Source organism: Geotrypetes seraphini, chromosome 2 (assembly GCF_902459505.1).
Source record: "Geotrypetes seraphini chromosome 2, aGeoSer1.1, whole genome shotgun sequence".
Taxonomy (NCBI): Eukaryota; Metazoa; Chordata; class Amphibia; order Gymnophiona; family Dermophiidae; genus Geotrypetes; species Geotrypetes seraphini.
This window is the reverse complement of record NC_047085.1, coordinates 257,894,853-257,918,371: the sequence shown is the minus strand read 5'-3', so window position 1 is coordinate 257,918,371 and position 23,519 is coordinate 257,894,853. Positions and strand designations below refer to the sequence as shown.

Below are 23,519 nucleotides of genomic sequence, written 5' to 3'. Positions count from 1 at the left end.
TCCCCAGGCCCAGCCACTGTAATTTAATCTTTGGGAAGCCAGCAATAGCAACGAGGTGAGCCTGCCCCGGAAGATGCCTCTCTGCAGCAACTTCCTGTTCCTGTGTAAGCAGGAACTGTAGAGAGGTGGCTTTCAAGGCAGGTTCTACCAGTTATGTTCTTATGTAACACCAACGGGCATGAGAATTCTATATCAGAAATTAAGAATGCTAACAAACTGGGTAACACAGTAGTAATGGGTGATTTCAACTACCCTGATATTGACTGGGTAAATGTATCATCAGGGCATGCTAGCCTTGACAAACACTGATCAAGTAGGGTGCTGTAGATATTGACAAACACTTATCAAGTAGGGTGTTATAGATATTGATTAAGTAGGTCTTCCAGTACTACCTGTCTAGACTGAATGTTGAATATGCAAGTACGAATTGTCACATGCAAGTACGAATTGTCACTGTTGACCAGTTGGTTTCTCACTGTTCATTGATTGTTATTGACCAGTTTCACTGTTCTGTGAGTATTATTGCCCAGTTAACACAGCACTTTATCAAAAACCTTGTTTCCACAACTTAACCTGCTTTACCTGATTACCCTGCCCGGCTCGGCCTCCACAGCCAGGCGAGGGATGCACAGAGCACTAAGGCGCAGGTCCATTCGGTACATCCCTCGGCTAGGGAGTCACCCATATGTGGCTGACTCATCCTGCTTGTCCTAGGAGAAAGTGTAGTTACTTACCTGTAACATAGGTTCTCCGTGAACAGCAGGATAGTCAGCCACACAACCCACCCGCCTCACTGTATGGCCAACCCGGCCACAGCTAGGTACATCCTGGGGATTAGGGTGAAGCAGGGGGAAAGTGGGGCCCGGGCACTGCATGTGCTCAGAGAGAGAGAAAAAAAAATCTCTCTGAGCTATTGGAGAGCTTATCCGCAAATTGGGAGCTTTTGGGACAACACCCATATGTGGCTGACTCATCCTGCTTGTCCTCTAGGAGAATAACAGCTTATCTAAAGCCCTGCTGTGCGCTGTGGGCTGAAAGCTCAGCTGATGCTGATAAGCTCTATTGAACAGTAGAGCTCTGAACTGAGTCAGAGCTAGGAAAGGAACTGAACACTTTACCCTGCAAGGTTAGCTGGGGAGCTTGTGACTGTGTTTCCAAAGTTTGCTACTTTACTTGCCTGCTATGTTTATGTAGTTTTTGCTTTCATTGTTTTGGAATTTATTTTCATGGCATTACTGTTTATTTTGAACCCTGGTGAAGAAGACTATCTTTAAAGCAGAGAAAGTCCAGGGGAATGCAATTGTTTGCCGTACTTGGACTTTAGACCATTCTGACAACTGGATGAATTACTTTTACTTTGTGCCTGATTTATGCATATCCTGAGGGTGGCTGACGGTGTTCAGAAGACCCCCCCTATCAAATAAAGCCTAAGATGAGAATATGACCATACCTGGATTGTGTCTCCCTTTATTGGCAACGTATCTTAGTGTGGCCTGGGCAGACTAGGCAAGAGCCTAGGTCTGTTTTACCTGGAAGTCCTTCCTTTTTCCTGGGGAAGCCACGCTGACAGGTCAGAGTAAAACACGGCTAAGCTGCCTGCGGGCCTGAGCAGGGGATAGTTGTGTGACAATAGTCAATATTCTCAATAGAGGAGGGTAAATAGTGGGGTTCCCCAGGGGTCTGTGCTGGAATTGCTGCTTTCTAACATATTTATCAATGATCTATGTCACGGAACCAACACGGGGGGATGCAACTCTCGACTTAATCCTCAATGGGCTAGGGGGACCTGCAAAGGAGGTGGCGGTGCTAGAACCCCTAGGAAACAGCGATCACAACATGATCCAGTGCAAGCTGGAAATTGGACCATCAAAGGTGAAAAGATCCACAGCGACAACACTCAACTTCAAAAAAGGGAATTATGATGGCATGAGGAAATTGGTGGGAAAGAAACTCAACGGTAGCGAAAGGAAGATGGAGTCTGTAGAAAAAGCCTGGTCCCTACTCAAGGGCACGGTGCAAGAGGCACAGAACCTGTACATCCCCAGATTCAGGAAGGGGTGCAAAAAAAAACCGAAAAAAAAAACCCAGCGTGGATAACAACTGCAGTAAAAAAGGCGATAAGTGACAAGAAAGCATCGTTCAAAAAATGGAAAAAGGACCAAACAATGGACAACCAAAAGGAACACAAAGAACACCAAAGGGAGTGTCACCGTGTGGTTAAAAAAGCTAAAAGGGAATATGAGGAGAGACTGGCGGGGGAAACAACAAACTTCAAATCGTTCTTCAGATATGTGAAGGGGAAGCAACCGGCAAGGGAAGAAGTGGGGCCATTGGATGATGGAGACAAAAAAGGAGTGGTAAAAGAGGAAAAAGAGATAGCAGACAGGTTAAATAAGTTCTTTACGTCAGTCTTCACGAGGGAGGACACATCCAATATTCCGGAACCGGAGGACATCGTAAATGGGGATCGGGATGAAAAGCTGGTCCAACTAGAGGTAAGCCAAGAGGATGTCCTCAGGCAGATAGACAGACTAAAGAGCGACAAATCGCCAGGTCCGGACGGCATTCACCCAAGGGTACTCAAGGAACTAAGGAACGTAATAGCAGAGCCACTTCGCCAAATATGTAACCTATCCTTAAAAACTGGAGAGATCCCGGAGGATTGGAAAATTGCGAATGTCACACCCATCTTCAAGAAGGGTTCAAGGGGGGACCCGGGGAACTACAGGCCGGTGAGCTTGACCTCGGTCCCGGGAAAAATGATGGAAGCACTGATTAAGGACAGTATCTGTGAACACATAGAAAACAATGGACAGCTAAAGTCGAGCCAGCACGGCTTCTGCAAGGGTAGGTCATGCCTCACAAACTTATTGTACTTCTTTGAGGGGGTAAACAGACAGGTGGATAAAGGGGAATCCATTGACATCATTTACCTTGACTTTCAAAAAGCCTTTGACAAGGTACCACACGAAAGACTGCTTAAAAAGCTGTGGAGACACGGGGTGCAAGGGGAGGTCCACCGATGGATCAAAAACTGGCTGGCGGACAGGAAACAGAGGGTTGGAGTGAAGGGCCATTACTCGGACTGGCATGGGGTCACGAGCGGAGTTCCGCAGGGGTCGGTGCTGGGACCGCTCCTGTTCAATATATTTATTAATGACCTGGAGGCAGGAACAAATTGCGAAGTTATTAAATTTGCGGATGACACCAAACTCTACCGCAGGGTTGATACCATGGAAGACTGCGAAGATCTGCAAAGGGACCTAACGACGCTAGAAAAATGGGCCGAAAAATGGCAAATTAACTTTAATGTAGGGAAATGCAAGGTCATGCATGTAGGGAAAAAGAACCCGATGTTCAGCTACAAAATGGGAGGATCACTGCTAGGGGTAAGTAACCTTGAAAGAGACCTGGGAGTGATGGTGGACACGTCTTTGAAGGCGTCGGCACAGTGCGCCACAGCCTCAAGAAAAGCAAACAAAATGTTGGGTATCATTAAGAAGGGTATCACGACCAGGACAAAGGAGGTCATCCTGCCACTGTATCGTGCAATGGTGAGACCGCATCTGGAGTACTGTGTCCAATATTGGTCACCGTACCTCAAAAAGGACATGGCGGTACTTGAGGGAGTCCAGAGAAGAGCAACTAAACTGATAAGAGGTATGGAAAACCTCTCATATACTGACAGACTGAAAAAGCTGGGGCTGTTCTCCCTGGAAAAGCGGAGACTTAGAGGAGACATGATAGAAACCTTCAAGATCCTGAAGGGTATAGAAAAAGTAGACAGGGACAGATTTTTCAGATTACGGGGAACCACAAGTACAAGGGGGCACTCGGAAAAATTAAAAGGAGACAGGTTTTAAAACAAATGCCAGAAAGTTCTTTTTCACCCAGAGGGTGGTGGACACATGGAACGCGCTTCCGGAGGCTGTGATAGGCCGGAGCACGTTACAAGGCTTCAAAGAAGGTTTGGATAGGTTCCTAGAGGATAAAGGAATTGAGGGGTACAGATAAGAGTAGTGGTAGGTTATAGGGATAGTCTGGGACCATTGCTCAGGCAATGGGCCTGATGGGCCGCCGCGGGAGCGAACCGCTGGGCGAGATGGACCTCTGGTCTGCCTCAGCGGAGGCAACTTCTTATGTTCTTATCTAGAGATTGGAATAACTAGTGAGATAAATTAAATTTGCTGATGTCACAAAGTTGTTCAAAGTTGTTAAATCGCAAGAGGATTGTGAAAAATTGCAAAAGGACCTCATGAGACTGGATTTGAGATCCTACCATATATGTTTTATATGACCCCTCCATATGTGTTTTCTCCTTAAATGTTTCTTTTTCTTTTCACAAAAATTATATTTCACCCCCTTTGCCTTTTGTACCAGTTTGTAATAGAATGTCAAAATTTGTCTATATTATCTTGTTTTGTCCTCCTCAATTTGTTAATTGTTATTTTAAAAACAATTGTTATACGCATTGAAATATATGATATTGCGTAAATAACAAATCCTAATAAACTTGAAACTTGAAGACTGAGTATCAAAACAGGGAGAGTGTGGCGCAGTGGTTAAAGCTACAGCCTCAGCACCCTGGGGTTATGGGTTTAAACCCATGCTGCTCCTTGTGACCCTGGGCAAGTCACTTAATCCCCCCATTGCCCCAGGTACATTAGATAGATTGTGAGCTTGCCAGGACAGACAGGGAAAAATGCTTGAGTACCTGAGAACAGTATAGAAAATTGAATAAATAAATAAATAAATAATAAGTACAAAGTGATGCATGTGTGAAAGAGGAAGCTGAACTATAACTACGTAATGCCGGGTTCTGTGTTAGGAGTCACTGCCCAGGAAAAAGATCTAGGTGTCATTGTTGAGGACACATTGAAACCCTCAACTCAATGTGCAGTGACGACAGATAAGAAAGCAAATAGAATGTTAGGAATTATCAGGAAAGGAATGGAAAACAAAGATTAAAATGTTATAATCCTCTTGTATCGCTCTATGGTATGGCAGCAACTTGAATACTGTGTGTAGTTCTGGTCGCCCTATCTCAAAAAAGATATTGCGGAATTAGAAAAGATATAGAGATGTGCGATGAAAGTGATAAAGAGTTTGGGACGACTTCCCTATGAGGAGAGACTAAAGCGCTAGGGCTCTTCAGCTTGGAGAAGAGACGGCTCAGGGGTGACATGATAGAGGTCTATAAAATACTGAGTGGAATTGAGTGGAAAGGGTAGATGTGAACTATTTGTTCATTCTTTTCAAAAATACTAGGACTAGGGGGCATGCACTGAAGCTACTAAGTAGTAGATTTAAAACAAACCAGAGAAAATATTTCTTCACATAATGTGTAAACTCTGAACTTCATTGCCAGAGAATGTGGTGAAATCAGTTAGCTTAGCGGGGTTAAAAAAAGGCTTGGATACTTTCCTAAAAGAGAAGTCCATAGGTCATTATTGAGATGGCTTGGAGAAATCCACTGCTTATTCCTAGGATAAGCAGCATAAAATCTGTTTTACTACTTGGGATCTAGCTAGGAACTTGGGACCTGGGTTGGCCACTGTTGGAAACAGGATACTGGGCTTGATGGACCTTTGGTCTATCCCAGTATGGCAGTTCTTATGTTCTTATCAGGCTGTATGCTGAATGAACTCCACACTATTAATATCTTCTAAAACAGAGGTGTTGAAAAGGTCGATCACGATCGACCAGTAGATTGCAAAGGCAATGTGAGTCGATTGCAACTCGCGTTGCCTTTTGCGATCTGTTCTCTCTGCCTCGCCGACACCAGGCCAGGCACTTACAAGCACCGGGCCCACAACCTTCCCCCATCCTCCCCCCCAACGCATTGGAGAGGAAGTTCTGCGCCAGCCAATCACTCCCTGGCTGACCCGGAACTTCCTCTCCGATGTCAGAATTGACGTGCGGGGGGGGGAGGCTTGTGGTCCTGGCACTTGTACGCACCTGGCATGGCATCAGGGAAGCAGGGAGAAATCGGTGGTGGTGGTTTGGGGGGGGGGGGCAAGGAGAGAGAAAGAAAGACAGACAGACATAAAGAAAGAAAGAAAGGGGGGCAGGGAGAGAGAAAGAAAGGGGGCAGGGAGAGAGAAAGAAAGAGGGGCAGGAAGAAAGAAAGAGACAGAAATAAAGAGGAGCAGGGAGAGAGAAAGAAAGAAAGAAATGGGACAGGGAGAGAGAAAAAGACAGAAAGAAAGGGGGAAGGGGGAGAGAGAAAGAAAAAAAGGGGAGGGGTAGGGAGAGAGGGAGAAAAAGTTGGACTCATGGAGGGACAGAGAGAGATGTTGGTTAGGGAATGGAATGAGGTCTGGAGGAGAGGAAGCATGCAGGAGGCATAAAGAAAGAAAGGTAGAAAGAAAGAAATATTGGATTTACAGTCAGAAGGAAGTGTAACCAGAGACTCATGAAATCATCAGACAGCAAAGGTAGGAAAAATTATTTTATTTTAAATTTAGTGATCAAAATGTGTCCATTTTGAGAATTTATATCTGCTGTCTATATTTTGCATATGGCCTCCTTTTACTAAACCGCGATAGCGTTTTTTTAGCGCAGGGAGCCTCTCAGCGTCAGGAGCAACATGGGACATTCAGTGCAGCTCTGTGCTACAAGCCACTATCGCAGTTTAGTAAAAGGGGAGGGGGTATATTTGTCTATTTTTGTATAGTTGTTACTGAGGTGACATTGGATATTTTTAAGTCATCTGCCTTGACATCTTTGAGAAACAACTCAAATATAAATGATAATTAACATTTTCTCTGTGTACAGTGTGCTTTGTGTTTTTTAAAATTTTATTGTTGGTAGATCATTTTTACTTGATCATTTTAAAAGTAGCTCGCAAGTCAAAAAAGTGTGGGCACCCCTGTTCTTGAAGCTGTCAGAGACCAAGGTGATGCATTTACAAAGTATGACCTGCAGATGCTGCCATTACAGTACAGGAATGAGCAGGAACAGGCATTTTAATTCCATTCACATTAAATTTTCTATTTCAAATACTGTTAAGAGCTCCTACCAATTCTCTTTAAATTCATTTCCGTGACAGAAACATACTCTTCCAATTAGAAGCCAAGCACAATCCCGAACCATTGTTGCAGTGCAGTGGACTAGAAGAGAGCAACACAGCGAAAGCCGAAACATCAGAAGTGTGCAGACCAATGCAAATATCAATGAGTCACCTGACACTCAGAGGAACAACAGGAATAAGAAAAATTGATCTGGAAAGAGATTAAAGCCAGATTTCTTAGAGGACTTGTTTAAAAAGATACTATGCTTATAGACCAGAAAGCTTGTGGCATTTTGTGGAAGAAAGCCCTTGTTTCGAGTCATTGCTGGGCACTAGTGCTTTGTATTATGGACGGTCTCTCCCTGAGTTAGAAAGAGAAGAGGAACAGAGGGCTGCTGGGTATTGAGTAGGCTGTAGTATAGCTTCTCGGCCTATTAGCTAAGATCAAGTGACCCATGGTGGGAGGAATGCTGGCTTCAGACTAACCCCCAGTATGCTTGTTTAGCTGGTTCAAGTGGAGGAGCGTGTTGTGGTGGGTGTTCCTATCTGGAGCAGAGGGTGTTATGGCGGTCAATCGGATGCGCCGGAATGCTGCGTGCTCTGAGAAGAGAGGAGATTTGACCATGGAGCGGTTGTTGTTCAGTCGTTTGATGGTGCAGAAAGAGCTTGGGTTTGAACATCGTCATCTGGACTATCGTTTTGCTTTTCCTGGCAGAAAGAAATTTGAAGTTGTCTTCACAACATTTCAAGCGTTGGAGCATTGTGCGGCAAGGTTGAGAAGTATGACAGAAGAGCAAGGTGTTGAAAAACTTTGTTTTTACGCCTTTGACTCGCCCTGAGCAAAGGGTGGTGACTGTTATCATGTACAGTGAACTTGTGCGTTATGAGGATGTGGCTACCTGGCTGCGATAGTAGTGTCAAGTTATTCATGGTTCTGATGAAGATGGAATAAAGAGTGGGGCAAGAAAGTTTCATGTGCAATTAAGGCAGGGGTCTCAAAGTCCCTCCTTGAGGGCCACAATCCAGTCGGATTTTCAGGATTTCCCCAATGAATATGCATGAGATCTATGTGCATGCACTGCTTTCAATGCATATTCATTGGGGAAATCCTGAAAACCCGACTGGATTGCGGCTCTTAAAGAGGGACTTTGAGATCCCTGAATTAAGGTATGACCAAGAGGCAAAGGACTGGTTTCATATTCCATGTTGGATCCAGATTGGTGCCTGCCAGGGACATGTATTTTATGTTGGCCAGCCCAAGACTTGTAGGAGGTGTGGTGGGGAAGGACATTTTGCTAGAGATTGTGACCAGGACTATTGTGGTAATTGCGGTAGTATTGGGCATTCATCGCTTGATTGTACAGTGGAGAGAAAATGTAATTTGTGCAGGAAAATTGGGCATGTCTTTAAAAATTGCCCTTATTCCTATGCTAATCGGACCAGGCGGAGTAGGGAGCCGCCATGGAAGAGCCCTGTGCAGGATCCCATTGATACGGTGATTGAAGAAGGGGAGGCACAGCTCTCAGCGGCTCCTGGAGATGGGGCAGTGATCGGCGTGGCCTTGCAGCAGCCTGGACAATCAGGGTCCAGTGCGTTGAATGGAGAGGACTCAGTAGTAGCCACAAGTGGTGTGGCGTTGGTTGGTCAGGAGGTTGGGGAAGGGGGAGTGGTGCAGTTGGATCAGGAGGGTGGTATGCAGCCTTTGCAGGAACCTCCTGAGGAGAAGCAACATGGTGTTGTTGATCCCTTGCAGGAGCTTCTGGAGATACCATCTGATTGGTCGAAAGACATTGGGACGCCTGACAGTGGGAGTGGGGCAGACTCGCAGGAGGACTCTGGGGTTTCCCCAATGGATTCTGCTGCTTGTCATAAGCGGAAGGAGGTGGAAGAGGGACCTCTGGTCACTACTGATAGTTCTAAACAGGCCTTTTTGGAACCTACTGCAGTTTGTCAATTTCAAGCCCTGACTGGAATGGGTGTGGAAGGGAGGGAAGAAGAAAAATAAATGAGGGATGGCTGTTTTATGAGTGTGGTGAGGATTGGCCTTTTTTCTTTGATGCTTCTCTTGTGTTCTCTTAATGTTAGAAGTATTAAAGATAAAGAGAGATGTGGGAAGGTGCTGCAATATTTGCAGGATACAGGGTGTGATCTTTGTTTCTTGCAGGAATGTGGGCTCCCGGCCACTGTTATGGACCAAGAGATGGCTACCAGATGGGGTCAGGGTTGGTCTGTGTGGTCTTGAGATAATGGTAACAAATGTTCTGGGATGGGGATAGGGGCACGAACGACAGAGTTTACTGTGGAGAGAACAGTTGAGTGTGTAAAGGGGAAGGTCCTGTGTGTGGATGGTTGTTGGAGGACTACAGCGGTGAGATTGCTGACCGTCTATGGCCCTACTAGTGTGCAAGACCGGCTGGATTTCTTTGAAGAAGATTGAGCATTTGTTGCTTATGCACAGGGTGGTGGATTTTAATGCAGTGCTGGCTAAAGAAGATAGGGTATCCGGGGCACCGAGGGGGACTGGATAGTAGTTCACAAAAGTTGCAAGATTTTGTAGAGGATGTGATGTTAGTGGACGTGTTTAAACACCTCTGTCCCTCGGCTCCAGGATTCACGTGGTTTAATGAAGGTAAGAGAGCGGGGTCAAGGATCGACTATGTGTTTGTGTCTCCTTTAGTACGGCCAAAAAGGGCAGGGCTGACACCGGTGTGGTTTTCTGACCACCAGTTGTTAACTGTGGATTTGAAAGTGTCTGGGGCTGTGGAGGTTGGTAGGGGGGGGTGGAAACTGAATGCAAGTATATTGAAAGATAAGAGGGTGCGGAATCAGTATGAGCGGCAGTTTTGGGACTGTTGTACCTTGCAGGACCTATTTCCTACTTTAGGGGATTGGTGGGAGGATGTGAAAGTAAAATCAGGGGCTTTCTTTCAGCGTCAAAGTAGAGTGAGGGTAAGGAGGGAAAGGAGGGCGATGGAAAAGGATGAAGCCACGTTGCAACTGTTATATGGGTTAATGGCTGTGGGGTTTGAGGTGCAGACAGAAATTGGGGAGGTTAAACAACGGTTGAGGGACAGGTATGAGGAGAGGTATCAGTCAGTGATGTTCAGGGCTCGGGTGCAGTATATAGAGGAACACGAACACTGCACTCGATATTTTTTCCACAAAGCGAGGGAGAGAACAACTCTTATTCCTGGATTGTTGGATGATAAGAGGGTGGAACAAAGGGGGAGGGGGGAACTTCAAACAATTACATTACAGTTTTTTTCTAATCTGTATGCGCGTAGGGATTGGGAGATGGGTGTGGCTCAGGAGTATTTGGGGTATTTGGATGGGGAGCTCCAGCAGGAGGATGGCATGCACTTGGGAAGGGTGTTGGATGAGGAAGAATTTGACCAGGCGATGCAAACCTTGAAAGGAGGAAAAGTTCCAGGTTCGGATGGCCTGCCATTGGAGTTTTATAGAGAGTTCTGGCCTCTTTTGCGAGGGGAGTTGTTGGCTGTGCTTAGGGAGAGCTTGGCTAGAGGGCAGTTGCCTCCATCCTTCAAGAAGGGTTTAATAATGTTGATTAAAAAAAAGGGTGATTTGCGTAGAATGGAAAACTGGTGCCCAATTACTCTTCTGAACACGGATTATAAGCTGTTGGCTAAGTGTTTGTTTTTTCACCAACAGGGGGTAGTAGGTAGGCTTGTAGGGCCAGCTCAGACTTGTGGCATTCCAGGACGTAAGATAGTAGACAACCAGGCCTTGGTTAGGGATGTTCTCCTGTATTGTGAGGAGTGCTCACAGCCAGTCTGTGTTGTCTCTCTAGATCAAGAGAAGGCATATGATAGGGTTAACCGGGATTTCCTTTGGGCAGTTATGACAAAGATGGGGCTGGGAGGTTCCTTTATTTGGTGGATGAAGGCCTTACTATTAGAAGTTCATAGCCAGGTTCTGGTAAATGGTTTTGTCACAGCACAGTTTGAGGTTGAGGCAGGGATGTCCTCTTTCCCCTTGTTGTATGTTTTGGCTATAGAGCCGTTTGCAGCTGCGATTCGGAAGGAGCAGCGGATACGGGGAGTGCCTCTTCCGAGGGGAGGGGGTTTGGAGGCCCATATTATGTTATACATGGATGACATTACTATTTTTTGTTGTGATAACGATTCTTTGAAGCGGATGGGGTGGCATTGCAGTAGATTTGCCAAGGCCTCCTCGTCCAAGATAAATATGGGGAAAAGTGAATGTTTGTACCTGAACTGGAGGGGTGGGTTGGTGAATTGGGGCTTGAGGATGGTTACAGAGGGGATCAGGGTCTTGGGGTTGTTTTTTGGGGAAACATATGGTTAGCCTGAACTGGCAGCAGGCTGTGGAGAGGCTACAAGGCAAGATTCATTTTTGGCAATCCAGGAAGTTGACTTTGTCAGGGCGAATCTTGGTGGTCAAGAATGAACTGTTGCCCACTGTGCAGCATATAGCACCAGTATTTCCTATTGGAAAGGTGTATCTTAGAATACTGAAGCGTTTGATGTTTTGTTTTGTCTGGGGGGCGAAGATGGAGGGACTTAAACGGGAGGTGATGTGTAGCCCTCTGGAGTGGGGGGGGGAGGAATGTGCCTGATTTGGAACTTAAATTCTTGAGTATATTTGTGTCAGTATGTGTGAGAGCGGCGGTAGAGGTTAAGCAAGAAGACAGGTTGTGGACCTTCTTTGCGAGATTGTACCTTCAGAGGTTTGTGTGTCTTCAGTGGCAGAATAATGTTCCTCATGCAGATTCTTGCCCTCATGTGTATCAGGTAGCTAAAGATTGGATTTGCAACTATGAGTTGCGGGATCTGATTTTGGCTGGCTTATTGGCAAAGGGGATAGAAATGGCTCTTTTGACAGGTAAATTGAAACGTCCCCAATTGGGAAATTGAATGAGGACACCTGCAGAAAGGTGTGGAAGAAGGTCAATGCAAAATACCTTTTGAATGAGCAAAAGGACCTTGCTTGGAATGCTGTTCATGCGTGTCTCCTGACAAGGGCATTTTTATTCAAATGGAGATTGGTTCACACAGCGGAGTGCGTCTGGGGAGGATGTAGGGATGAGGAATCCGCTGCTCATCTCTTTTGGCACTGTGGTGTAGCACAGGATGTGTGGAGGAAGACAGCCTTATGGAGAAGAGCATTGAATCCAGATGACTTGTTGACAGAAGGGGTGCTGTTTGGCCAGTTTGCCTCTCGGAGGTCGAAGCACCGTCTCTGGATCGGTGTTAACTGTTTGAAAGATGCCTTGTGGAGGGCGCGGTGCCTGAAGCTGTCGAAATCGGTTACAATGGATACTGCCATAATTTATCAACTCGGGAGACGTCTCTTGCTTGCATATGTGGTGCGTGAAGGACATAGCTCTTCTATATCAGAGGCATATGCTGTTTGGCGTTAGCCTTTAATGCAGGCTTGGACTAGGTAACTGAATGGGATTGATTTTGTTTCCATAGGGTTTTCCCTATCCCCTTTGCCGATTGGTTTGCTAAGTATAGGGAAGGGGTTTGATTTGATGCTTGGTAGAGGGAGGTGATTTGGGGGTGGTGGTTGGGTAGGAGAATGTGGGTGTTGGGTTTCGGGCTTGTTTGTCGGAGAGGTCAATATGCATTGCTTTTTGTATAATTGTGTTATCATGTAGTGCTGTATATTGGTGAAGGCAATAAAATTTTCTAAAGAGTATCTGCTCTTATCAGTTTAATATCTGATATGTCTCTTATCTAGGGAAAATATATTGAATTGATTTTTGGAACAGGAAGATGGAATAGGAGCTTGCTTCATCCACTCCATGCATCAACCTGATATTGCAGTGTTTCTAGGAATGGTGCACCTCCCTTTTGGTAGAACATAGGGTGACAAAAAATAGAATGAATGATAAAACAAAATCTTTAGTTAGTTTATTTACAGTTTTTTTTAAATATTAATTTTTACTTATTTTTACTGTGAGAAGAAAAAATAAAAATTCAGCATATATTCAGCTGTCATTTGCTAAATAAGCTCTTAATATTCAATACAGGACTAAATCCAGACACCAACACAGAATATCAGGCTCTCACTAGATATGCAATCACTGGTAAAACTTGTCTGAGTGCCAGGCAATATTTAGGTACGTCCCACATAATATACAGAAGCTGCATATCATCTGAAACCCTCCTTTTGCTTTCCTCCTCCCAATTCTGGTCTTGCTCCCATTCCAAATTCCCCTGATTCTGACAAGCCCTACCCCGATGCCAGATTCCCCAATCTGCCCCCTTACCTAATACCCAGGAGTGAAAAAAAAATCAAGATCACTATGAAAACAGCCTAAGTGTTGCAGGACCACCCCCCCCCCCAAAAAAAAAAAACAAAAAAAAAAAAAAAAAAAACAACAACCCATAATAACCCTAAGTATTTAAGGTGATCCATTGCTTTTAAAAAAAAAACCCCATTGGCAATCCTCATTGTCAGAGAACTGCACTTCAGATTTCGGTGGCAGTGAGTAATGGGCAACCCTCCTGCCTGTTTTATTTTTGGGGGGAAGTGGGAGGGTAGGGGATGGATCTGGGGGGGTGCCTCCATTGGCAGGAGGGAGTGGACATCCTTCCTGACAATTTTCTCTCATGGGGGGGGAATTGCTATTGCAGGAGGGAGTGGGCATTCCTCTTCCCTTTGTTTTCACATGGGGGTGAGGTCGGCATGGCAGGAGGGAGTGAGCATCCCTCCTGCCATTTTTGTTGCTGCTGGGGGGGGGTCTACATCGGATGGGATGTCAGGGAGGGGGATGCTTTTATTTCTTTTCTTTTTTTTAATGGGGCAGAGAGAGGGGCTAGAGAGAGATTGATGCTGCAGGGAGAGGGGCTAGGGAGAGAGAGAAAAAAATGCTGCATGGGGGAGGGGCTAGAGAGAGATGCTGCACGGGGGGTGGGGGCGCAGAGTTCACTGTGCCACTGAGTAAAAAGGTTTGCGGGACACTGAGATAAGAGATAGAAGAATGCCCTAGAGCAGTGGTCTCAAACTCAAACCCTTTGCAGGGCCACATTTTGGATCTGTAGGTACTTGGAGGGCCTCAGAAAAAAATAGTTATTGCCTTATTAAAGAAATGACAATTTTGCATGAGGTAAAACTCTTTATAGTTTATAAATCTTTCCTTTTGGCTAAGTTTTACTAATAATATTGCAATTTATAGCTAAAGAGACTGTTTTATTTTACTTTTGTGATTATGATAAACGTACTAAGGGCCTCAAAATAGTACCTGGTGGGCCGCATGTGGCCCCCGGGCCGCGAGTTTGAGACCACTGGCCTAGAGGGAAGGGATGAGAGGGTGAGTTCAAAGGATAGAAATTAAGGATTAGGGAGTGGGTGAAAGATGGCGGTTGAAATGGGAGACGGGGGAAAGAGGGGGCCATTAAAGTACTAGAGACGGCATTTCCTTCTCTGAAAGGTATTAAATGCACTGGGAAGCTTAGTAAATGCTTTTACTTTTAAATTGGTGAGAATTTGGAATGGATTTCCAGATTCTCTAAGACTGATAGATCAATTATTTCAATTTAGAAAAAGTTTAAAAACCTGGTTGTTTTCACAATAGTTAATTTGATTTTAGCTGTCGTATAATAATTTTAAGCAAGTCAACATACTTTTTTCTAACTTTTTCCATCCATCTAATCTAATCCATCCATCCAATTTCTGTTTTTATCCCACAGTGTTTACTTGTTATGTTTCATTTTTTAATGAACTGTAAACCGAGTTGAGCTCCTTAGGGCGTAGATTCAGTATATAAAATGAAGATTAAATTAGATTAGATGAAAGGGAGATGGGAAAAGCTGGTAGGTAAATGAAAGGTGAAAAGGATGAGATTTAAGAAGAGGGTGAGAGAAAGGGAGAATGAGGGTAAGATCAAATAGATGGATATAAAGGCAGAGAAAAGAAAAATGGGGAAAAATCATTAAAAAAAAAAGATTGGTGGCAGACAGATGTAGAGAAAGAAAGCAACAAGGCAAGAGGAGAAAAGAAATGGAAAGGGAAGCCTGGAAAATAATGTATAGGAGAAGACTGACTTAAGGAAACTGGAAAAGAGACTGGGATCAACACAATTTTGCTTACGTAAGTGGGAAGACTGAGAGGCTGGTGCAAGTACACTTCCCCCTTCGGATTCGTGGTTTCCATAACTACGGATTTGATTATTCGTGGTTTTAAAACAAAATATGCTTTTTCGTTTTATGAGCTATTTTAAGCCCTGTAAGCCCCACTCCCCCTTAAGCCTTACCTGGTGGTCTAGTGGGTTTTCGGGGCAGGAGCGATCTTCCCATGCTCCTGCCCCGTGCAGATTGCTCACAGGAAATGGCTGCCTTGAGCTCCCGTAGTCGCTCGAGCCATTTACTGTGAGCGATCTGCACGGAGCAGGAGCGTGGGAAGATCGCTCCTGCCTGAAAACCCTCTAGACCATCAGATAAGGCTTAAGGAGGGGCTTTCAAAGCTTAAAATAGCCAGGGGAAGCGGTGGTTAGGGGCAGAACTGGCCCGAATATTATTTGCGGTTTTTTAATATTCACGGGCCGGTTCTGCCCCTAATCACCGCGAATACGGAGGGGGAAGTGTAGTATATTATCAGTCCAGCTCACTGCTGGTGAAGAAGTGGGGAGGGGGTACAGTTGAAAAACTGGTTAAAATATTTATTTAGCAAAGGTAGTAACCATGTTTGGCTCTGCAAATAATACGGTAACTCTACACATGCCTCCCTGTTACTATGTCATCCTGTTTTCTCTGCAGGGAACCTGGACAGACATCACTATGAAACCTTTGAGAAATTTGAAAATGACTCTTTCCTTCTTCACCTGGACAACGGCAGAGGGTAAATAGGAATGCAGATTTTAGCGCTTCCCGCAGCAGACACACATGGGAGCATCTGTAACAATGTGACCTCAGCTGCATGTTTTTACTTTGCTTTTAGTTCATATATAACTTGATGAAACATGTATAATTATATGTTTAATTTATTTGTAGTGATATGCTGCTTGTAACCCGCCTAGAACTCCGTTTGTGAGGATTCGGCGGAATTTGAGATTGCACATAATTTATCTTTTTGCTTTTTATTTTTTTACAATGTTTAATTTTTATGGTCCAATTCAAACTTTCTATACCAGCAAACATTGGACAGACTTTTTAACTTTATTTAGTTTTTAATGCCAACAAAAAGTGCAATACAATTTATATACAAATAATGATAATCAACCAAGCACTTATAATCAATCAGTATCTATACAAAAGATAAAAATTCCCTCCCTCATCCATCATTACCATCAGGAATAATACCAAAACAAAAAATATACCCCCTCCCGCTCCCACCCCCCTGGATTGGACAGAGTTAAAGGGCTTACACTATGGGAAAAGCTAGTATGTGCATGAGCGAGTTAGTTGCCTAGCATGTCAGTAACCAGTGCGCAGGTCAGGGGCATTTAAGAAAAAAATTAAATTAAAAAAACGAAAGTGAACTGTGTCCTGATTAGAAATGAAACATGTTCCAAGGGGCAACTGCAGCCAAGAGGGTAGGAAGCTCTCACTCTTGTGTCCCTATCCTAATGGCCTGACAGCTGTATAGAGGAACTTAAGGGGAAGATGAATAAGACCCAGAAGGAGCAGGCGATGAGAAAGAATCTAAGTATAGGGCAGATGAAGATGAACCTATTCCTGCCTGAGAAAAACTTGGGAAGGAGGAGAAGAGTAAGGACTTTAAATGGGATATGGGGAGGGCAGCCTGAGAAAATGACAGAAAAAACTTGGGAAGAGCTAAAATGAATGAGGAGGGAGTAGGTGGAGAGGAACCTGAAAGGAATGGAAGTGGGAAAAAGGATAGTCACCTTATCTGGTTACCCCATTGGCAATCAGGATTTCCACAATGACTGAGAGAGAAAAAGGGAAGATGAGAAAGATAGAGAGGGATTTGGGAGAGGTGGTAAAAAAAATATCAAGAGAAGCCTGGAAAGGCATTAGAAGAGGCGGGAGGTAGAAGGGAAGATGAAAGCGGGGAGGGGATGGAATGATCCACCATACCACTCTGTATCTTGTTTTTTAAAATCCGTCTGTCCATGTGCTTCTAGTAAGAAATTGTCTCTCTTTTTTTTTTTTTTTTTGTTTTGCTTAAGTTGATTAAAGCATAATTTTTTTTTAGTACAAAGGAATTTCTGTCTAACACTTGACACGTATACAGAGGGCCTGTTTTACAAAGCCGCGCTACCGGCTGCCATAGAGGTTTAAAGGGCTTTGGGGCTGTTGCCGCGCGGCAGCCACTAACGCTGCTTTGTAAAACAGGCTGAGAGTGTGAAAACTGGTTCCTTACACAAGACCTTCAACGCTAGTGCTGTTTTCCAAACTGGCCAGTAGAAAATGAACTTCCCTCCCATCCTTAGGCGGCTGTGCTAAGGTTTGACACATTCTTGGCTGCACTGCCACAGACACAAAGGGAGAATGCAATTCTGTTTAGAAGTACTTTGTATCCATCTAGTCAGCAGGACCCCTGAGCCAAACCTTCTCAGAAAGTGATCGTTTTCTTCTCCTCAGATTTGGGCGCTATTCTCATGATGAGCTCTCTATCCTGGCTCCTCTCCATCAGTGCTGCAGGTACAGATACATCGTCCTCCTGTTGGCTCATGTCTCTCTCCCTTCCCCTGCTGTCACCTATGTTACTACCAGCTACCATTCAGAAGGAGTCACAGTGATGCAGCTTTAAAAAGGTGCAGTCTCTGGGAGGTAACAATGAAAGTGAACATTTCCCCCATGTAACTGCGGTGATTGAATTCAGTGTGTGTCTCTGGCAGTAATTAAAGAACAGGGACTCTATTCCTGCGCTTGAAATATTTATGAGAGGGTCTGGAGTTGTCATTCGGAACAAAGCTTACCTAATCCCAAAGCAAAGTTTTGCATTTGACTTCAAGTGCAAAGATACATCATATCTCCTAATGTACTAATACAACTCATTCTAACATTATTGGCTGCTAATTTATAGCTTTCAAATGCCACCTTCTCGTTCTCCTCAAGAGGATGATTGCATTATGGAGGTGAATGGCTGAGGCCTCAGCAAGACTCACGTGTAATGTTGTTTATGCACTGGCATCTGTCTCTTCCCCAAAGAGCTTACACATTAGGTTTATGTACTGGGAGGTGAAATGGCTTTCTCAAGGTCACAGAGCAGCTGGGAGAAGTATCTGGAAGTGGAACCTGGCCTGGAATCATTATGATACACCAAGGCCTATCAAATTGGGGATCAGAACCCGAAATGGAGTCAAAATACATGCAACTTGATCAGGGGGTAAATAGAAATGTCATCAGTCTGCACCTCTGGGGTCTCATGCTTTCTGTAGCCATGATGGCAGAGTTGTAGCCACATTAAGTTTGATAAGCACTGTGTGTCAGCCTCAATATTTCTCTTTTTGCTTTCTCTTTGTCTTCACTGTCACTTTTTCTGTTCTGTCTTTTCTATCTCCTCTTTTATTCTCTTTCCTGGTTCTTCTCTCACACACTCTCTTTATCCATTTTTGGACTCCTTCTCCCAGCCTCCACTGCATTTTATTGTTCCTCAACTTTTTTATACCAATCTCTAGTATTTTTTTGGATCAGGAAATTTCAGTCCAGCTTACATCTAGTATTTCCCCATTCCCCTGTGTTGTTTTATTTTTTATTTTTATTTTCTTTAGAATCAAAAAATTGACTTACCTGCGTCTACAGCTGTTGGCAACAGAGACGTACCGCCTCAGTGACATCATGCGAGAGTCTATGGCAAAAGACGCACTTACTCCCATCCTGGCAGAGCCCCACCTGGTTGCACTGGACCGCCGGTTGCACATCATTCTTCAAGTTGTCCATGAGTGTCTGCAGAAAAAGGGTGACAAGAATGTGCTGGACACCACATATATAAAGAGCCAGGGGACCTAGTGCCAGAACATAGGGCACTTAGGATGGAGAGGATTGATCAGAGAGCTGGAGGAAAGCAAGCAATGGAACCACAGCGGAATTACTAGGATTCTATATGCTAGATGATGATGTTTCACGTTTCAAGTTTATTTAAAATTTCTTATACCGCCCAATCAAGCCTTCTAGGCGGTGTACAAAAACATCAAAACAATGCGCCAAATAAAATACAATTTAAACAGACCAGGGGAAATGACAATATTTAAAGACATTGACTAACGGGAACAAAAGGAAAGAAGGGTTAGAACACATAAGGGAAAGAATGACAAAGGGAGGGGGAACTGAAGGTAAAACCTTTCTTGAATCTAAGTCTGTCCTTAAAAGGACAGTTTAAGTTGGAAAAGCATCAAGGAAGAGAATTGGAATGTGTTAATCAGCCCCCCAAATGGCTGCCATTGGTTTGTCCTTTTGCCAGACTATGCCACTGAAAATGAAGAGGCACAGCTTCCAGCACCCCCCCCCCCCAAAAAAAAAAAATGACACCTCAGTGACGCTTGAATCTAACTACCTAGCAACTCCAGCAGGAAAAATTAAGTGTGGGCAATGATTAAAAATTGAATTGTGATTAACAATGACATGTGAATATAAAATAGGAAGCTGTGTCAGGGAGGGGCAGAACACAGCAAGCAAGGGGGAAGGCTTCTGAATCGTCCACAGAGAGCATGTGAGAACTGCTGCCTCTGCTGGCAACCCTATGAAGAGCCAGACCTCTTAAGATTAAGGCAAGGAGGTAGAAGAGATGTTGGACCATGGGCAAGGCAAGGAGAGAGAAAGCAATGCTGGAAAACATAGGGGAGTTAAAAATTTTGGTCAGAATTACAAAATATAATCGTAGTTTAAAAATGTTTAACAAATTAATAGTACACTCTGGCCCGGATTCTCTAAATGGCACCATTGTCGGCAGTCACCCATCGTTTGTCAGTCACACAAAGGTACCATTTAGAGAATTGCTCCTCCAGCAAAGGTAGGCACTGGAAATGTAGACGAGGGTTTTCAAAGCCTACATTTCTGGTGCCTCTATGTGATGTGAATCATGCCTACCTAGATACTTTACAGCGCTAACACCACTTCTGGCATTAGCCACACCTAAAGTGGTATTAGGCGCCATAAAGCACTTCTGGAGGCTCAATTCTGGTGCTGGTGTTTTAGGCAACTTGAAATTTATTTTAAGTCCTCTTTTAAACAGCATTGCGGACTTAACTTAGGTGCCATTCAGAGAATATGGTCCTAGAAAAAAAATCTATCAGTCGGACAACCAAAAGGTTACAATATTGCCAGGCTATTGCCAAAGTGTTTTTCCAAAATGTATTTAATCTGTCAGTGAAGTGCATGCAGAGCATGACTGGTGTTTAGTGTAAAGCAGGGGTGTCCAACCTGCGGCCCCAGGGCCACATGTGGCCCCGTGAAGTATTTTGTACGGCACCGGTCGAGGGCAAAGCAGTGTTTTCCTCTGCTGCCTCTGTCTTGCCGGCTCCCTCCTCTGTCTTGCTGCAGCATTTGTGTGGCCCCAGAAACATTTTTTTCGGCCAAAAGGTTGGACACCCAGAGCTACGATCATAATACAGGGAAGGAGGGTTTAGGTTAATTAGGAATGGGGGCCTATTCCAATATGATGGGCTCCATCTTAACTGCAGTGGAATTCAGTCACTGATGCCGACAAGTAAGGAGACAGAGTAGCTTTTAAAGAAGATCTTGGGTAACAGGTGACAGTCATTCAGTGCATGGTTCAGACTGAAATACATGCATAGAATACTGTTAAAACAAGGAAATTGGATCCTGATTGTAAGAAAGAAAAAAAAAAAGACCAAGTAGTTTAAGTGGATATGAATGAAGATCAGAAAATATCAGTGATTGAAAATTACACTATTTAAAGAATGGAATAGATATTCAAGAGTACTTATGTGGCCAGCATCAAGGGCTTTTATTTAAATTTCCCAGCATGCTTGATAGGTATATTTTTGCTGTATATGTTAATATGTGGGAAGACTAGAGGGACAGAGTACCGGAAGGCAGCTCTAGTCGCAGGAAGGGAGATGCTGAGCCCTGTTCTGCACAAAGTAAGTTTTTGCATGTGGTGAGAGATGGAAGAGGAAGAGGAAATCAGCCCCCAAATAGAAATGGTAGTTTTATCAACTGCTGCAAACAGTCCCCCATTCTAATCTCTTCTCCTGATCCCAGACACACAGAACCATAATCCATCAAGCCCAGTGTCCAATCCAGGCCATGTGTACCTGGCAAGATCCCAAAAGAGTAAAACAGATTTGATTGCTTTCTTATCCAGGAATAAGCAATGGATTTTCCAAAATCCATCTAAATACAGACACATATACATACCCACTAACATGCCCATTCATTTGCAGACATGCTCACAAACATATGTGTATACATATAGACATAGCATTCCACAAAGATACACACAAAACAGATTAATATTTTTAAAAAATCTCATACGTACATACATACATGCAGAGAGGTTAGAAAGAATTCCATGAGCCACAGTCCTGAAGGGATAAGGCTACACGTCCCCAGAGTCAGACCCACAAAACCGCAGGGGGGTCCAAGCCCAGGGAGGCATCACAAAAAGAGGGTCTCCGTTGCTTTCGTTGTGGGAAAAGTGGAAATACCCAGTGATTTTGTAGTCGCTCGAGGACTATCCAACAATAACCCCAAAGAATATCGGGTGTCAGTCTCCATAGCAGGGAGAAAGGTATCCGCCCTGGTATGATGGCTACGGGGTACTGGAAACAGGTATTCCCAACTGAGGACATGGGCAGGGAAAGGGACTCTGTCACCATTAGATGTGTTCATGGGGACAGCATAAGATACCCGCTACGGCCAACCACCATTTTGTATGGGGATAAGGTTTATAGGGTTACTCTGGCAATAGTACCTGGAGCTCCCTATGACCTTATATTAGGCCGGGATTGGAAGGGGCTGGAGGAGTGTCTCAGTACTAAACAGGGCCTAGTTGGCACTTGCTCCCAGGGCCTATTGACCCCGGAGAGGAAGGAAGAGTTAGGTACCATTTTTCCCTTTAGGAGGAGATGATTCAGAGACACCCCCGAAGGCAGAACCGACATTCCAATGCCCAGAAGCGGAGGCAGAAACAGCAGAGGAGTCAGGCTCTTAGGCAAGTAGCCACTACTAAAGAGATACCCTGGCTCCCTAAGGAAGTAGTGGGAGCATTCCCTACCTTTCCTACTGAACAAAAAGCAGACGCCTCATTACAGGAAGCTTGGCAACAGGTCTCCATGCCCCCACAGGGCCCGGTTACTTTTAGGGTTAAACAGGGGTTATTGTATAGGCAAAGCCCAGGGGAGGGCCCTAAAATCAAAAGTGAACAGCTAATGATTCCCCAGGGATTTTGCAAGATCATATTGCAGACTGCCCATGATCATCCTCTTTCTGGACATAAAGGAGCCGAGGCTACGGGGATACAGGTATTGAGGAGATTCTTTTGGCCAGGTGTGTCTCAGGATGTTTCCAACTTTTGTAGGTCCTGCCCCACCTGCCAAAAGCTATCCTTGAGTAAGCCTGCCCATGCCCCGCTCATTCCTATCCCCAGGGTGGAGGAGCCTTTGGCCCGGCTAGCAATGGATATAGTGGGACCCCTAGAGAGAACGCCACGAGGGAATAGCTTTATCCTCGTGGTCATGGATGTGGCTACAAGATATCCATGGGCCTTCCCACTACAGAAGACAGCTTCGTCCATCATTATGAAGGAATTGATAGGACTGTTTTGTACGGTAGGGTTCCCGCGGGAGGACCTGACTGACCAAGGCACTAATTTCCTCTTGAAGGAGATGGAAAAGTTTTGGCAGGGGTTTGGTATCAGGCATATAAAGACTTCGGCCTACCATCCCCAAGCCAACGGCATGGTCGAACACTTCAACCAAACGCTGAAACAGATGTTGAAGAAAGCCATAGACCAGGATAAGAAAGATTGGGACCTTTTTGTTCCTTTAGTACTGTTTTCAGCAAGGGAAAAGGTCCAAGACTCCCTTGGTGTAAGCCCCTTCGAAATGCTATATGGTAGAGCTCCCAGGAGTATACTGGATATTGTGAAGGATCAGTGGGGGGTCACAAGAAGGTGCGGAAGCTAATGTGATATCTTATTTGACGCAGTTGAGAAAGAGGGTAGCTCAGGTGGCCAAGTACTAAAATAATCTGGAATGGAGCCAGAAAAGGCAGAAGTTTTATTATGATAAAAAGGCAAAATCCTGGCACTTGAAGGTGGATAGGGTGTTGATCTTAGTACCCTCCGACCCACATAAATTCCTAGCCGAGTGGAAAAGCCTAGCCACTATTGTGGAGAAACTAAATCAGGTTGACTATCGGGTCAGGGACGAAAGAAATAGGGTCCAAACATACCACATCAACCTCTTGAAGCCGTGGTGGGACAGAGAGACTTTGGCCCTGATGGCCGAACAAAGACAGGATGATGACCTGGGTCCCCAGGTTACGGATTTGACCCAAGAAGCAAGGGTCAACATAGGGACAGAACTGTCAGATAAACAAGTAGGACAGTTAGAAGCCCTAGTACAAGAGTTCAGGGATGTATTTTCCCC

At 44.6% G+C, this 23,519-nt stretch overlaps 1 protein-coding gene and 1 pseudogene across 1 annotated transcript in view; both read left to right on the top strand.

The window, feature by feature from the left end:
- LOC117355322 (extracellular serine/threonine protein kinase FAM20C-like) overlaps nucleotides 1-21,504 on the top strand; it is an 83,604-nt gene extending 62,100 nt beyond the window's left edge. The window contains exons 8-10 of the mRNA XM_033933704.1: nucleotides 15,757-15,838; nucleotides 17,545-17,604; nucleotides 18,678-21,504. Coding sequence (XP_033789595.1) covers nucleotides 15,757-15,838; nucleotides 17,545-17,604; nucleotides 18,678-18,915 — 380 coding nt within the window. The 3' untranslated portion in view covers nucleotides 18,916-21,504. The remainder of the gene's footprint in view (nucleotides 1-15,756; nucleotides 15,839-17,544; nucleotides 17,605-18,677) is intronic.
- Nucleotides 12,678-12,847, top strand: LOC117356090 (annotated as a pseudogene).
- Nucleotides 21,505-23,519: the final 2,015 nt, after the last annotated feature.